The 15,116-nt window shown below is 32.1% G+C and overlaps 1 protein-coding gene across 1 annotated transcript in view; it reads right to left on the reverse strand.

The window, feature by feature from the left end:
- LOC143041973 (DNA repair protein RAD50.L-like) overlaps positions 1–6,998 on the reverse strand; it is a 78,380-nt gene extending 71,382 nt beyond the window's left edge. The window contains exons 1-3 of the mRNA XM_076214161.1: positions 6,875–6,998; positions 1,885–2,037; positions 1,198–1,284 (exon numbers count right to left, since the gene is read on the reverse strand). Of these exons, the coding sequence (XP_076070276.1) occupies positions 1,198–1,284; positions 1,885–2,013 (216 nt within the window). The 5' untranslated portion in view covers positions 2,014–2,037; positions 6,875–6,998. The remainder of the gene's footprint in view (positions 1–1,197; positions 1,285–1,884; positions 2,038–6,874) is intronic.
- Positions 6,999–15,116: the final 8,118 nt, after the last annotated feature.

The raw sequence follows: 15,116 nt of genomic DNA on the forward strand, positions 1-15,116 counted from the left end.
TTGGGCACCGTAGGAGACATATTTCATAGACATGATTGATAGACAGTTTGGCACCACAGTAGACATTGTGGGACCAATTTCGTAACCAAAACAATCAGAACCTCTTTCCTACCTTATTTTGTTGCTTTATAATTACAACAGTCATGACCATAATTTTTTTTAACAAAAATATTTTTTAAATAAAAATGAGGAAATTATTTACCATAAAAATCACCAAATCATATTTCATCATGTTGATCTTGTGCAAAAAAACCACCAACAATACAGTGACCTATAGTTGTTAATTTCTGTGTCATTTGGTCTCTTGTCTCATTGACAATCATACCTCATATTCTTTTTTTCATTAATTTCATTTGAATAAACATATTTCAACTAAAAGAAAACAGGATACAAATCCAATGAGTGTACATGGACAGGCTAATCAGACTGTGCCTCATGTGCAAAGTATGATGAGACATTGGCATTGATGAAAACTAGAACCCTAGTCCATAAATTCACTTGTTCTTGGCTCATATTTTTGAAAAGTATTTCAAAGGATATAAGTCAAATTCTATTTAAAATGCAAAAAAAAGTTATTATTAAGATTTTTTTTGGACAAGTTACAATTTCATTCTGACAAGTAAGTTTTGGTATGTAATTGTAGAGGCCTGCATTGTCCTGAAAAGTAAATTCTTAGTAATATTAAACTGTATTAATACTTAAGCTGTTTTCTGCTCTTTGGTCGTGTTGTTGTCTCTTTGACACATCTCTAATATCAATTCTCAATTTCATAAAATATAACAGTATATCATGCATAATAACATTGACTACTTTCATGATTTTCAGTTTGAAACCACTTCTTTAATTAGGACGTTAGTTTTCTTGTTTGAATTGTTTTACATTTGTGATTTTGGGCCATTTATAGCTGACTATGCGGTATGGGCTTTGCTCATTGTTGAAGGATGTACTGTGACTCATTGGCAATCATGTCACATACATCTTCTTTTATATATCTGTTGTATTGTGGTGTTGTGTTCCTATGATGAACATGAAGTTTTGGGTTTTATCTCAGAATTTGGTAAAACCAGACTTAAAGTTTTGTATTTGCTCTTTCTCTGTATAGAATGCATCTTTAAGGAAAGGTCATTAAATATACATGTTATATTTGCCATTGGACATTAAGCAAGCTTCAATCAATCATGATGTATTTAACCTCACCTTAGGATCATGAACAAAGGCTCCCCCTTTGGTAGCCCCTGGGGGCATCACTCCTGTTGTTATGTACTTCAGTGCTTCTATAACAGTCTGAAATACAAAGAAAGAAGCTATTTCAAAATTACTGTAATAATATATAATATATATGGTAAAGCAAAGGTAACGAAGAAAGACTTTGATATTTAAAAAAAGCTTTATAACCTTTTAAATTGGAAATTGTTTTATAACCTTTTAAATTGGACCTCTTTCTGGTGAAACGTATAGAGTGACCATGATCATACATTTACTTTGAGAATTTAAATAACTTAATACCTACTAACCTATTACACTTATCGAGCAGACATGTCTGTACAAACATGTATAATGCATTTATATTTGGCAATAAGACACAGAGATTGTTAATCAATCTGATTAAAACACAGATCATGTGTCCCTGCTGTGCTTACAAGGATCTGATCACATGTACATGTTCTACATTTGGTTCTGTTAGATATTAATACATCAGCAAATGAAATAAAGCCTTGGTATTTTCTTATTGTACAGATCCTTAAGGCAAAACCAGAGGATCCCAAATGGTCTTCTAAACAGAAAGTAGAAAACAGCATTTGTCAGCATTGACACAGGTTCTGTATTACAGTCAGACTGATCTCATGATTGCTCACAAAGCTTATAAAATATAACAACACTCACTGTTTTCCCAGTACCATTAGGACCCAAAATAAGAGTCAAAGGAGTAAAGAACTGTATAATCTGTTTTTCTTTGTCATCAGGTCCAAAACTCCTTATACCCTGGACACTCATTTTATCTATGGAAGACATGTTAATGACCTAATGCTGCAACCCCTAAAAAAAATGATTAAATACAGAAAAATGTTAGATCTATATTACCTTGATTACTTTTTCTGTGTACAGACTTGCCTGTGCAGTTTGGAAAGTTTTAAGGCCTGGCATCCACTAGATATATAAAAGTTAAATTTATTTTGCATATTAGAAAGATAAAACTGTCTTTGGACTTTGATGAGCATGGTTTAGACTAGTCCGAGATTACTCTGACGTCCAACGGCTGTTTTGCCAGACAAGCTGGGACCGTGGGACATCAGAGCTCATCCCATATCAAAAAGGGGATATTTACCCACCCAAAATAGATGTGCTTCTTTGGCTCTTCTGGTGCCGACTGACGGCCTTGAAATTATATAAATCGGGCATCAATCTGTTCATTTTTCATTTATCTTTTCATTTATGTAACAGGGGTGTGGAAATATTTGTTGTGAGCACTTGTCCCTGGGCAAGTAAAACTAAAAAATTTTACTTGTCCGGAATTTTTTTTACTTGCCCTGATGATCTCAATAAATATTGAAGTATTTCTTGTTAGCTAATATATGATTCTTACTTAGCACTGTTGTACATCACAAACACATGAAATCCATTTGTTAATATGTGTAAAAAATTAGGAAATTGATTAACATCACTGGGACAAAACCTAACAGCAAACCAACCAATGAAATGACATGTAAAGAACAATTTTGCAGCAGTTTTTTTAATAAAAATTGTAGCCAGTAGCTACATATACTAAATTTGAGGACAGTGATTGAAGAAATGTAAACTAAAGAATAGATAAACTATTGATTTTGTGGTGTTTCTCTCAACTGACACACTTGTTTTTTTCTTGATTAATATTTATTATTGTATTGATGGGCAATTCTAGCGTCCCTTCTATTTACCACTTTGACAACAAATAATGTTGACCTTACATCTATAAATAAGACAAATCTTATTTTCCAAATTTCCATAGATACCCAGGGGAAATCTGATATCCACGATGTCTGAAATTCTTGCTTCTGTTTTTTTTTTTAAATACTCTGTGTCCTCCATTTGCATTTAAGGTTTTCTACTCGACTCATGACTCTTTTTGTCTTACTTGCCCAGCTTTTTATTAAGTATTTATCAATCTGAATCTCGATACAAAATTTAAAGATATGACACTTCCGGTAAATGATGGATAAAACCTAATCGACGATCCTGGGTCAACGAACAAAGCCAATGCAATGTTACGCGACTCGGGTTCGCATACTTATTTTTATTTATTTTGGTAATCGATCTATTTCCGGTATCATGTAATATTTATCGTCATGAACATTGATTTCTTTTACATAAATTAAACATCTTTATACATTTTGAAATTAATTTTATGTTTTTGTTGGACTTTGTCTTGTAAATTTTTTTACTTGTCCACAGGCAACCAAGACAAAGATAATTACTTGTCCGGTTGTTCAAATGTACGAGTCGGGCGAGTCGGGCATAGCATTTCCACACCCCTGTGTAAGTTTCACCTACATGTACCTGCCAACCTTTATTTTTCCATATTTTAACAGTTTTCACAGAGTCCCATTGATTTCTGCATTTTGCCTTTCATTATCATGTGACCACGAGAAAACAGTGATGATATATGCAAATGACCATAATGTTACACCTCGTTCATTTACGATGAAGTTATCTAAATGTCCAAGAGCTTCCGATTGTTCGCGGGGTCAGAACTAAATGCTTAATACCGATCTCCTGTAAAGGAGGTGAAAAATCGTGGTTGGCTACTAAATGTTAAACATCGATCTCCTACAAAGGAGATGAAAAATTATAAATATTTGAGTCTCAAGGCCACAAACTCTCTCGTAACTTGACGTCCATTTGAAAGTGAAAGTCAAAATACAGAAATATTTGGGTCTCTGTGAAAACTTAAAATATGGAGAAATAAAGGTTGGCAGGTAGGTGTAACTTACATAAATGAAAAGATAAATGAAAAATGAACAGATTGATGCCCGATTTATATAATTCCAAGGTCGTCAGTCGGCACCAGAAGCGACGAAGCAGCGCATCTATTTTGGGTGGGCAAATATCCACTTTTTAATATGGGACGAGCTCTGACGTCCCACAGCCCCAGATTGTCTGGCAAAACAGCTGTTGGACGTTAGAGTAATCTCGGACAAGGTTTAGTCTTAGACAGGTCTTATTAAAAATATCATGCATATAACATTGTTTAAACAGGGTCCCAGATAGCTTCACCTGGCATGCCTGGATGAAAAAGTTATGTAATTTTAGAACTTCCATGGAATCGAATAAATAGCAATTACTGAATTCTGGGTGTATTCCTTTGGATGAACCTTATAAGTAGTTTTATTTCTATTTATTTTTTTGTTCTGTGTTATATTTTGCACATCCTGTGGTGTTCTGTGGTAAGAAGACACTCCATTTCTCTCAATCCACCTTGGGATTTTGAAAAGTTTGTATACATGGCCACTGTACCAAAAATTGAAAACATTTATTTAAATTGAATTATCTCCCTTTAATAATTTTTTGACCACTGAGTTCTACCATGTCTACCACTTCGGGACACACGTGGCATGGTAAAGAACTTTCTTTGAGTAAATATGATTTTTTTCAAATGAGGAAAAAGGTGCAGTTCATTTAAAAGGTATATATACATACCGCTACACTTGTAACGATAACATTATAAATGATCAGTCAAAGGTTGCTAATATGTTTAATGATTTTTTTGTTAATGTAGCAAAAGATATTGGATCAGACTGTACTGTAGATCAGAACCACCCTAGTATAAAAGCTATATATAATAATTGTAGAACTGAAGGTAATTTAATTTTTGAATGTATAGAAGAGAAGTTTGTAGAAAAACAAATAAACAAACTTGGTATTAATAAGGCTACAGGTAAAGACGGGTTATCCGTTAAAATACTGAAATTGGCAAAACCAGCAGTTGTGACACCAATAACAAAATTAATAAACAAATCTATTGAGCACTCTGTATTTCCAGACAAACTTAAAGAGGCTCAAGTGGTGCCACTTCACAAGAAGAATAGTCAACTGGAAGTTGGCAACTATAGGCCAGTCAGTATTTTACCTGTTGTATCAAAGTTTTTCGAGAGAGCCATCTTCAAGCAGCTAGTTGATTTTTTTCAAAATATATTTCACCCATATTTGTCTGCCTTTAGAGCAGGATACGGCTGCCAGACAGCACTTTTGAAAATCATTGAGGATTGGAAGAAGGCTATTGATGATAATCAATATATTGCTGCTGTGTTGATGGACCTCTCGAAAGCCTTTGATTGCCTTCCCCATGATTTGCTAATTTTAAAACTAAAGGCATATGGGTTATCGGAAACAGCTTTAAGCTTAATAGACAGCTATTTAAGTAAAAGAAAACAATGTGTAAAAGTTGGTATAGATATTAGTACCTGGAAAGATATATATAAAGGTGTGCCGCAAGGCTCTATATTAGGACCTGTACTTTTTAACATTTTCTTGAATGACATTTTTCATTTTGTTTCAAACAGTTCATTGTATAATTATGCAGATGACAATACTTTATCATATTCACACTCTGATATAGACACTGTGGTAAATATTTTAGAAAAAGAAAGCTTAGAGCTAATAAATTGGTTCAGTCTAAATCATATGAAGGCCAACCCTGACAAATTTCAGGCAATAGCCATAGGCAAGAAAACTGAAAATAAAAACATTTCATTTAATTTAGATGGTAATATTATACATTGTGAAAAAGAAGTAAAATTATTGGGTGTAACAATTGATTATCAACTTAAGTTTGATGCCCATATTTCCAATATTTGTAAAAAGGCATCAAGACAATTACATGTACTTAAACGTATTGGTAAAAATTTAACAAAATTAGGTAGACTTACTATATATTATTCATTTATAATGTCAAATTTTAATTATTGTCCTGTAATATGGCACTTCTGTGGTGAGTGTAACACCAGAAAAATAGAGAAAATACAGGAGCGTGCCCTTAGATTTATATATGAAGACTATTGTAGTACCTATGAACAACTATTAATTAAATCAAAATTACCAAGCTTAGAAATTAGAAGAATTAGAATGATAGCAATAGAGGTATATAAAATTATTAATAAACAATGTCCATTATATCTACATGAACTTATTGAAATTAAAAAATGTAATTACTCTTTTAGAAATAACAACATAGCAGATGTTCCCAGGGTAAGGACAACTACCCATGGGCTACACTCATTTAGATATGCAGGAGCCAAACTCTGGAACGAACTGCCAAATAAAATGAGGGACGAAATGCCATTGGGTCAGTTCAAAGGTTTGGTTGGTAATTGGGAGGGCAGTTCGTGTCAGTGTTCCTCCTGCAGATCTCAATGAGCTGTAGATCAGTTTATTTATTGATCATGTATACTCTGGCTTTTAAATTATTTGGCATATTTTTTTTTTTATTTGTGTTCTTAATGCTTGGATTACTTTTAGTGCTTTATAATTGCTATTGCATGAATGTTAGTTTATCTGCATTTTATGTTTGCTTATATGCTTTAATTGTGCTAATTAATTGTTGTGCTTGATAACATTATTTATTTTGCATGTTTTATGTGTTTTATGTATTGTGCTTGTCTTATATGTATGTCGGATAAAAGCTCTACAGAGCTTATGTTGTATTGTTATATGTATAACCGACTTTAAATAAATCTTTTATGCTTTTTATGCTTATGCTTAAAATAAATATATTCGCACATCTTCCCGCGATTTTTTTCTCGGTCGGACTCCTCATTTAGCAGACCATCAAATTTCCAAACGAAAAATGTTCGAAGTGTGAGATTTCCTACAGAAATATTCTTAATAAATATACACTTACCTAGCTTATAAATATAAGCAGCAGTGTATCTGTGTGCTTTTTTGTTTACTTTTTAGTCATTTTGAAACTTCAGCACTTTGTTTTTATTTTATTTTCCTCGATCAAAGAAGATTGATTTAAAGGGAGGTAAATAATTTCCCGCTATTCATACTGATATAAACCGGCCAAGGATTTGTATCAATGAAATCTTTTTAAATCTTAAAATATGTCCACGGTTAAAAAAAATATATTTCAATCTTTATCACAAAACTTATTAAAAGCAGGAACAAAAAAACTTCTCATTGTTTTTTTTGTGTGAACCAAGGACGTATATCTAATAAACTGGGATCCCGCTATATTAATATATAATCACCTTGTTCTATAAATATGTATAGGCAGGCGAACCAGTCTAGTATATCTAACATCTAATATCTAAAATACGTCCTTGTGTGAACTGAGATAATCTCAATTAGCTATTTCATGAAATAAAGGTGGAAAAATCTTCAAGTAGTCAAACCTTTTAATATGTACATGATGTATACATGTATAGTTATTTATTTTTTTGCCAGCTTTGCAATCAGTATTTGGTTGTCAGTCTATACTCTTGAACGTGTGATTGAAGGTCGGAATTTAAGTTTCTTGGTTGATAATTATTGTACATTGCCTCTTTTTTTCAGGGAGGACTCAGTTCTGTTCAAGTTCTGCTTGCCTAATTTGTGTGGGTTTGGATTAGGGACTCTTCATTTCATGCAGTAAACTTTCATTTTTACATCATTTTTTCCAATTCAATATCCATTTCAATATCCATCATATACCTATTGTGATGATGAAGGTTTTCAACTACTGATTGACTATACAGCCGTCGCACAGTCCCGGAACATAACTGTCATACCTATTATTTTCTCCATACTTTGTATTTTTAAAACACCTCATTGTTCTTGCTTTCGTTTATTGTTTAGGCCTATTTCTCTAATTTAAAAAAAAGTATATATAGTTATAGCCCTTTCAATGATTCTGCCTTTTCCACTTTTATTCTCTCATGATCCTGTAAACCCCCTCCAAACCCTCTTAGAGAAAATTTGAAAGCATAAAAGTCTTCAGGTATGCACAAAAATTTTCATACGACTCAGTCCTATACTATAGGCGGGTCCAAGGGGGGCCTGGGGTGCCCGTGCCCCCCCCCCCCCCTTTCGTGGGAAAAATTTGGTTGATTATATAGGGAATCATTGGAGCATGACTGGAGCGGGCCCCCACTTAGGTCAGTCAGCGGGCCCCCACTTAGGTCAGTCAGCGGGCCCCCCTTAGGAAAAGTTCTGGATCCGCCACTGTATATGAGATATTTTAATTTTAAAAAATCAGAGCAATAAATCCCAATACGGAATATTGGATTATTTGAAGAAATATTTTGCTGATCAGTTTTGCGATTTCGTGTCATGTTACATTTTTGGGTTCGTTTAGGATCCGAAAATGGTTAACAATGGATAGCGTTTGTAGCAAGTTTTAGCTGCCGTATAAAAATGTCACAAAAGGTATCCACTTTAGTTTTTTTATATTTGACACGCAACGAATGAAGGATTCAGGAGCCATTTTTTAAAGGGGGAACCCCAACCCAGGATAAAGGTTGGGTTCCAACCATATGTCCCCACGCATGCAAAAGCATTGATCGTCGAAAAGGGTGGGGGTTTCAAAACTCAAGTAAAACTGTTAAAAAAAAAATCAACAAGAAAAGCCCGCCTCCGCTGAGGTATTGTATCGCCTCGTGGAAGGAACATTGGTGTCCTTGGGCTGTTTTCTGCTCTTTGGTCACACTATTGTCTCTATGAAAAATTCCCCATTTCCATTCCCAATTCTTAGATCTACAAATAAGTTGTATAGCTAAAATTGACTTTCAGCTCCAGGTGTTTGTAAATTGTTTTCTATAGGAGTAATTTCTCTTACAGGATAATTAACCATCTTTTCGTTCTGATAATAAAAAAATATATAAAAGACATAGAAATTGCAAACTTTGAAGCTAAATGATGAATGATGCAAACGAAGTCAAACAAATCACTCCATCTATACACACTATATATATTTTGCGATTTGTCTATCATATTGAAAACCATATACTAGACTATAATAGAAAATCTTTAAATAGCAAATATTATCGGCAAGACATGTAAGGTCTACAAAAACATATTCGTGGCGTAAATCATTAGTTGACTGCTTATAAGAATGATTGTACGTTACTGTTTTATAATATAAGAGTTATTGTTCTTTTATTACAATTTTATCAGTTTTTGCGTTTTGATAAAAAGGAAAAAAATAATTAAGATTGAAACAAACTGTAAAAATTCAAATTATCAACAAGGTAAGATCTAGAAATTGTCAACGTTGCCAAAATTATCAGTCCAATTCTATCAGCAGTCATTCCTTTCTCAATTTTATTGCCCATAAATGCCGATTATACCGATTGAACAATAACTAACGTAGATTGAGAGAAATGGAAATCGACCGTGTAAGTAAAAAACTTCAATTTGTAGAGAGATGGAAAAAAGTAAAGTTATCAGCAACACAGATATTAAAAAAACGAGATTTAAGTCATGAATTATGTATATATTCTATAACATAAAACTGACGGAGAGTTGAAGTTCACCCAGGTGGGAGATACGGGCTCTTCTCTGGAACCCGTAGTTTTTTTCTAGATTCCTAGATTGAAAATTGCATTGATGAAATAATAATAATAAATGAATAGTTACGAATGAAATTATTTCGATGTCATTTTTCTGTTATACTTTTGACTTTAATATTATAATCATAGATAGACTTGTTAGTCATGTTTACTTATAAATAGGAAAGTTATATTTCGCAGTGAAGAATTTTAAGTCATTCTTAAGCTCACATCTGACATGATGTAAAAGTGTTCATTAGCTGAAGACCTATCAACCCTGGAATTTTCAGATGAATCTAACAACTCTTTGTTGAGTTGCTGCTACTAAATTGGTAATTTTATGGAAATTTTGCAGTTTTTTGTTATGCGTTTACTTTTCAGCATTGTCTAGTTGAGATCTCACAAACATGTTTAACCCCGCCGCATTTTTGCGCCTGTCCCAAGTCAGGAGCCTCTGGTCTTTGTTAGTCTTGTATTATTTAACTTTTAGTTCCTTGTGTACAATTTGGAGTTTAGTATGGTGTTCATTATCACTGAACCAGTATATATTTGTTTAGGGGCTAGCTGAAGGACGCCTCCGGGTGCGAGAATTTCTCGTTGCATTGAAGACCTGTTGGTGACCTTCTGCTGTTGTCTGCTCTATGGTCGGGTTGTTGTCTCTTTGGCACATTCCCCATTTCCATTCTCAATTTTTATTTGGTTATTATCTTGGTTATTATTGATGATTTAGATAAACTGTAAACAGCAAAGTAATTAAGACCTACAAATAAGTTAATATGACAAAATTTGTCAATTGACTCAATAAGGAGTATGTGCCCTTTTAGGACAATTTTACACAATTAGTTTATCCTGTTTTATAACTTAAATCTTCTCCTCTGAAACTATGGGAAAATTCCAACCAAACTTATATCTCAAACTATATATATATTTAAAGCATTTAGAGCAAATATGATGTGCGGTAAAAAAATGTTCATTTAGCCAAGTTCTATCAGCTATGAAATTTTCAGATGAATCTAACAACTTTGTTAAGTTGCTGTCACTAAATGAGTAATTTTAAGGAGTTTTTGATTATTATCTTGAATATTATTAATGCTAAAGATAAACTGTGAACAGCAAAGTAAGATCTTTAAATAAGTTAATATGACTAAAATTGTCGATTGACCCCTTAAGGAGTTATTGCCGTTAAAAGACGATTTTTCACTATTTGGTCAGTCTAGTTCGCTTAATTTCTAAAAATCTTCTATAAAACTGCTGAATCAATTTCAGCCAAACATAGGCTAAATGAGTTTCAGAGTATCTAGTACAAATTTTGTATTTTAATTCCTTATACGTCAATTATAGCCACTATGGCTAAAATTGAACATAGGGGTAAAATACATTTATTTTTTGCTTTTGAAGAAAATATGATAGAAACAAAAAACATTTAAATAGAATAGCGATTCATGCTCTCGAGAGCCTCTTGTTTAATATTGAGACATGTTACTGATCAAGATGAAGTCTTTTAAAATCTTCAAACAAAATAAAAACAATATTAGGCAATCCAAACTAGGTTTATCGTGTTTATTTTAAAGAAGAATGAGAATCAAAATTGAGATATTTAGGAATTGCGGTGAAATTTTCTGACAACTTTAAGATTTTCTAAAATTGATATTTTGGCATTGGAATTGTCAATATAATGGCAAATATACGTATACTTGTTTTATTTTAAAATTTGTATTTTTTCGGTAATTTCGTCAAAATCATCTGACTTTCGAAATTTCGAAAAATCTGATAGCCTTATTGGTTTTATTAGAAAGCTTAACCCTTTAATTTAAAGAAACTACACTGGTAAAGGAAATAAAATTAGATATCAGCAATTTACGTATTCTTGTGCTTACATTAAATATCATCATATTGATCGTTTAAATGTCAATATTATTTGAAAAGACTCAAAGTTTTTGTATCTCCATGCAGGTGGACAACGCAAGATTTAGCAAAACTTTGTGCTCCTCAACTGTGTAATAAAAAATAATTCTTTCATGCATGCTCCATGCTCATTAGCACATGACATAGACAAAATCCCTTTGATCTTGCTGTGGTATAATGTGGAAAGTGCACATATCAGGTGTGCACTAACAACCTCGTTTAAACTGCACAATTGAATTGTACTTTAAGCCTTCAGCCAGTCTAGTTTTTTTCTAATTTACATGTGTCGTATCCATTGCTACAACAGATAATTGCAATTCTCCATTTTGTAAAAAAAAACATAAAGTGAAAAAAAGCATGTACCTATACTCTGCAATCAGTCACTTGTTTTTAAAAAAAACATCATAATTACAAAAAAACAACATACAAAATTTCATAGTTCTGTTATTTCTGCAAACCTAGAATTGACTCCTTGTCCGATTTTGACCAGATCGGAAGATGTGCAGATCATTGCTTCAATCTGTGTTTAAATAACGTTCAGTAACAAATATTTCATTCAGGACGAGAACAAATTGACTATAAATCTAATTGGTATACGCTCTGCTAAAAATCAAAAATCAAATCTAAAAATAAATAATAAACGATCGATATCGACATTTGATCACTGGCATTGCGTACAATGCAACTATTGGACGCAATTAGTTTGCTGATAGAAAAGAGGAATTGAAACTTCAGAAATGTCCATCTTTTATATTTCGACCTACAAGTCTAAACTTCTAAGGCCCGTTTTTTTCTAAATTAGAATGTGTATGTATGTATATCAAAATTTATGTGTAAATGACACTCCTACATCTGTTTAGATTTTTGCTAAAAACCAGTAAAAAATCTTTGATCCAATAAAAAGTTGTGTTTTTCACTACGAAGTGTCTAAACAAAAGTCCCAATTAATTAAAATCTGAACATTTCTTTTTCAATTTTCTTTCACCCAAATGGTCTGATCGGTGTTTAAAAGCAAAATTTAGACACATGATCTGTATATTTTAATCAGATTGGTTATACATTATATACAAGTAACATACTTTTATAATACACATTTGACGAACGGGTTAAAAGTATAAATATCACAAAATGTTAAAATCTAAGTTGTTTTTTAAACATAATATAAACAAAACATTTGTTTATGAATCCTTTACCATCCATAATATTTATGGTTATGGAAAATTTTCTCATTTTACATACATGTATTTCAAAATTATATTCAATTTTCTAATGCAAAAAAGAATAATATTAAAACCAAAACGCCTTTTGAATTATACAGAAAGAGATAAGATAAATTTTATTTTATTAAAGTGTCACGTATTGATCTTCACAATAGTAAAATATAAGTACAATCACATAAAAAAAAAGATCAACACCCAGCCTAAAAAGGATTATGAGACACTGTTATATACATATAAAACAGCTCAATCACACAATGTAAAAAAATAAGAAATAATATATATATATAAAAAAAAAAGGAAATTATAAGAAATCTCACGTATTTATTTTGCAAACCTGATAAACGGACTAATAAAAAATTTAGATTTTAAATGTTAAATACACCTAGTTTAAAAATTGCGTCTAACGACTAAAACAAAATTATGTGTTAAACTGCGATAAGAATAAACTATTACTTTATATTATAATTTAAAGTTAATAAAAGTGATAGAAAAAAGACAAAGTAAATGGAATCAACAGTACATTTAAACCACTTTCAACCATTTTCAAAAAAAAATAAATATTTAAAATGTTCTATCGACATATTATGTAAACTATTACAATAATATACGTGTACTTTAATTTTTTTATTATTTTTTTTTATGTACCAAAAGTTATTTCCCTTAATTAATATATATTTTCTTAAAACTATTTTTTTACCCTGATAGAAATAATAGGCTTTATGGACAATTATATGTTATAAAAAACTTTTTCTCCTGACATAAAATTTTTGAATAGAGTAGGACAGTGTTACTTGAATGTCATTACAAGTCATTAAAGCATTGAACTTGAGCTCTGTACTCATGTTTTCAAAATTTTTAATACATTGACGTGCCTTTTGAAACAATTCATAACTAATGTCTTCATACAGAGTGAAAACCATTAAAACTAGAGGCTCTAAAGAGCCTGTGTCGCTCACCTTGGTCTTGTGCATATTAAACAATGGACACGGATAAATTCATGACATAATTGTGTTTTGGTGATAGTGATGTGTTTGTAGATCTTACTTTACTGAACATTCTTGTTGCTACAATTATCTCTATCTATGATGAACTTGGCCCAGTAATTACAGTGTAAAATATTTTCTAAAAATTAACAAAAATTTATGAAAAATGTTAAAAATTAACTATAAAGGGCAATAACTCCTTAAGGGGTCAATTGACTATTTTGGTCATATTAACTTATTTGTAGATCTTATTTTGCTGAACGTTATTGCTGTATACAGTTTATCTCTATCTATAATAATATTCAAGATAATAACAAAAAACGGCAAAATTTCCTTAAAATTACCAATTCAGGACAGTAACCTAAATTAACAACGGGTTGTCCGATCCATGTGAAAACATCAGGGCAGATAGATCTTGACCTGATTAACAATTAAACCCTGTCAGATTTTCTCTTAATGCTTCGGTTTTTGAGTTATAAGCCAAAAACTGCATTTTACCCCTAAGTTCTATTATTAGCCGTGGCAGCCATTTTGGTTGATTGGCCAGGTCACGCCACACATTTTTTAAACAAGTTACCCCAATGTGGCCAAGTTTAGTTTAATTTGGCCCAGTAGTTTCAGAGGAGAAGATTTTTGTAAAAGATTACTAAGATTTACGAAAAAATGGTTAAGAATTGACTATAAAGGGCAAGAACTCCTTCAGGGGTCAACTGACCATTTTGGTCATGCTGACTTATTTGTAAATCTTACTTTGCTGAACATTATTGCTGTTTACAGTTTATCTCTATCTATAATAATATTCAAGATAATAACCAAAAACAGCAAAATTTCCTAAAAATTACCAATTCAGGGGCAGCAACCCAAAAACAGGTTGTCTGATTCATCTGAAAATTTCAGGACAGATAGATCTTGACCTGATAAACACTTTCAAAGCATGTCAGATTTGCTCTAAATGCTTTGGTTTTTGAATTATAAGCCAAAAACTGCATTTTACCCCTATGTTCTATTTTTAGCCATGGCGGCCATCTTGGTTGGTTGGCCGGGTCACGCCACACATTTTTTAAACTTGATATCCCAAAGATGATTGTGGCCAAGTTCGGATTAATTTGGCCCAGTAGTTTCAGAGGAGAAGATTTTTGTAAAAGATTACTAAGATTTACGAAAAATGGTTAAAAATTGACTATAAAGGGCAAGAACTCCTAAAGGGGTCAACTGACCATTTTGGTCATGTTGACTTATTTGTAAATCTTACTTTGCTGAACATTATTGCTGTTTACAGTTTATCTCTATCTATAATAATATTCAAGATAATAGCCAAAAACAGCAAAAATTACCTAAAATTACCAGTTCAGGGGCAGCAACCCAATAACGGGTTGTCTGATTCATCTGAAAATTTGAGGGCAGATAGATCTTGACCTGATAAACAATTTTACCCCTGTCAGATTTGCTCTAAATGCTTTGGTTTTTGAGTTATAAGCCAAAAACTGCATTTTACCCCTATGTTC

Source organism: Mytilus galloprovincialis, chromosome 8 (assembly GCF_965363235.1).
Source record: "Mytilus galloprovincialis chromosome 8, xbMytGall1.hap1.1, whole genome shotgun sequence".
Lineage (NCBI taxonomy): Eukaryota > Metazoa > Mollusca > Bivalvia > Mytilida > Mytilidae > Mytilus > Mytilus galloprovincialis.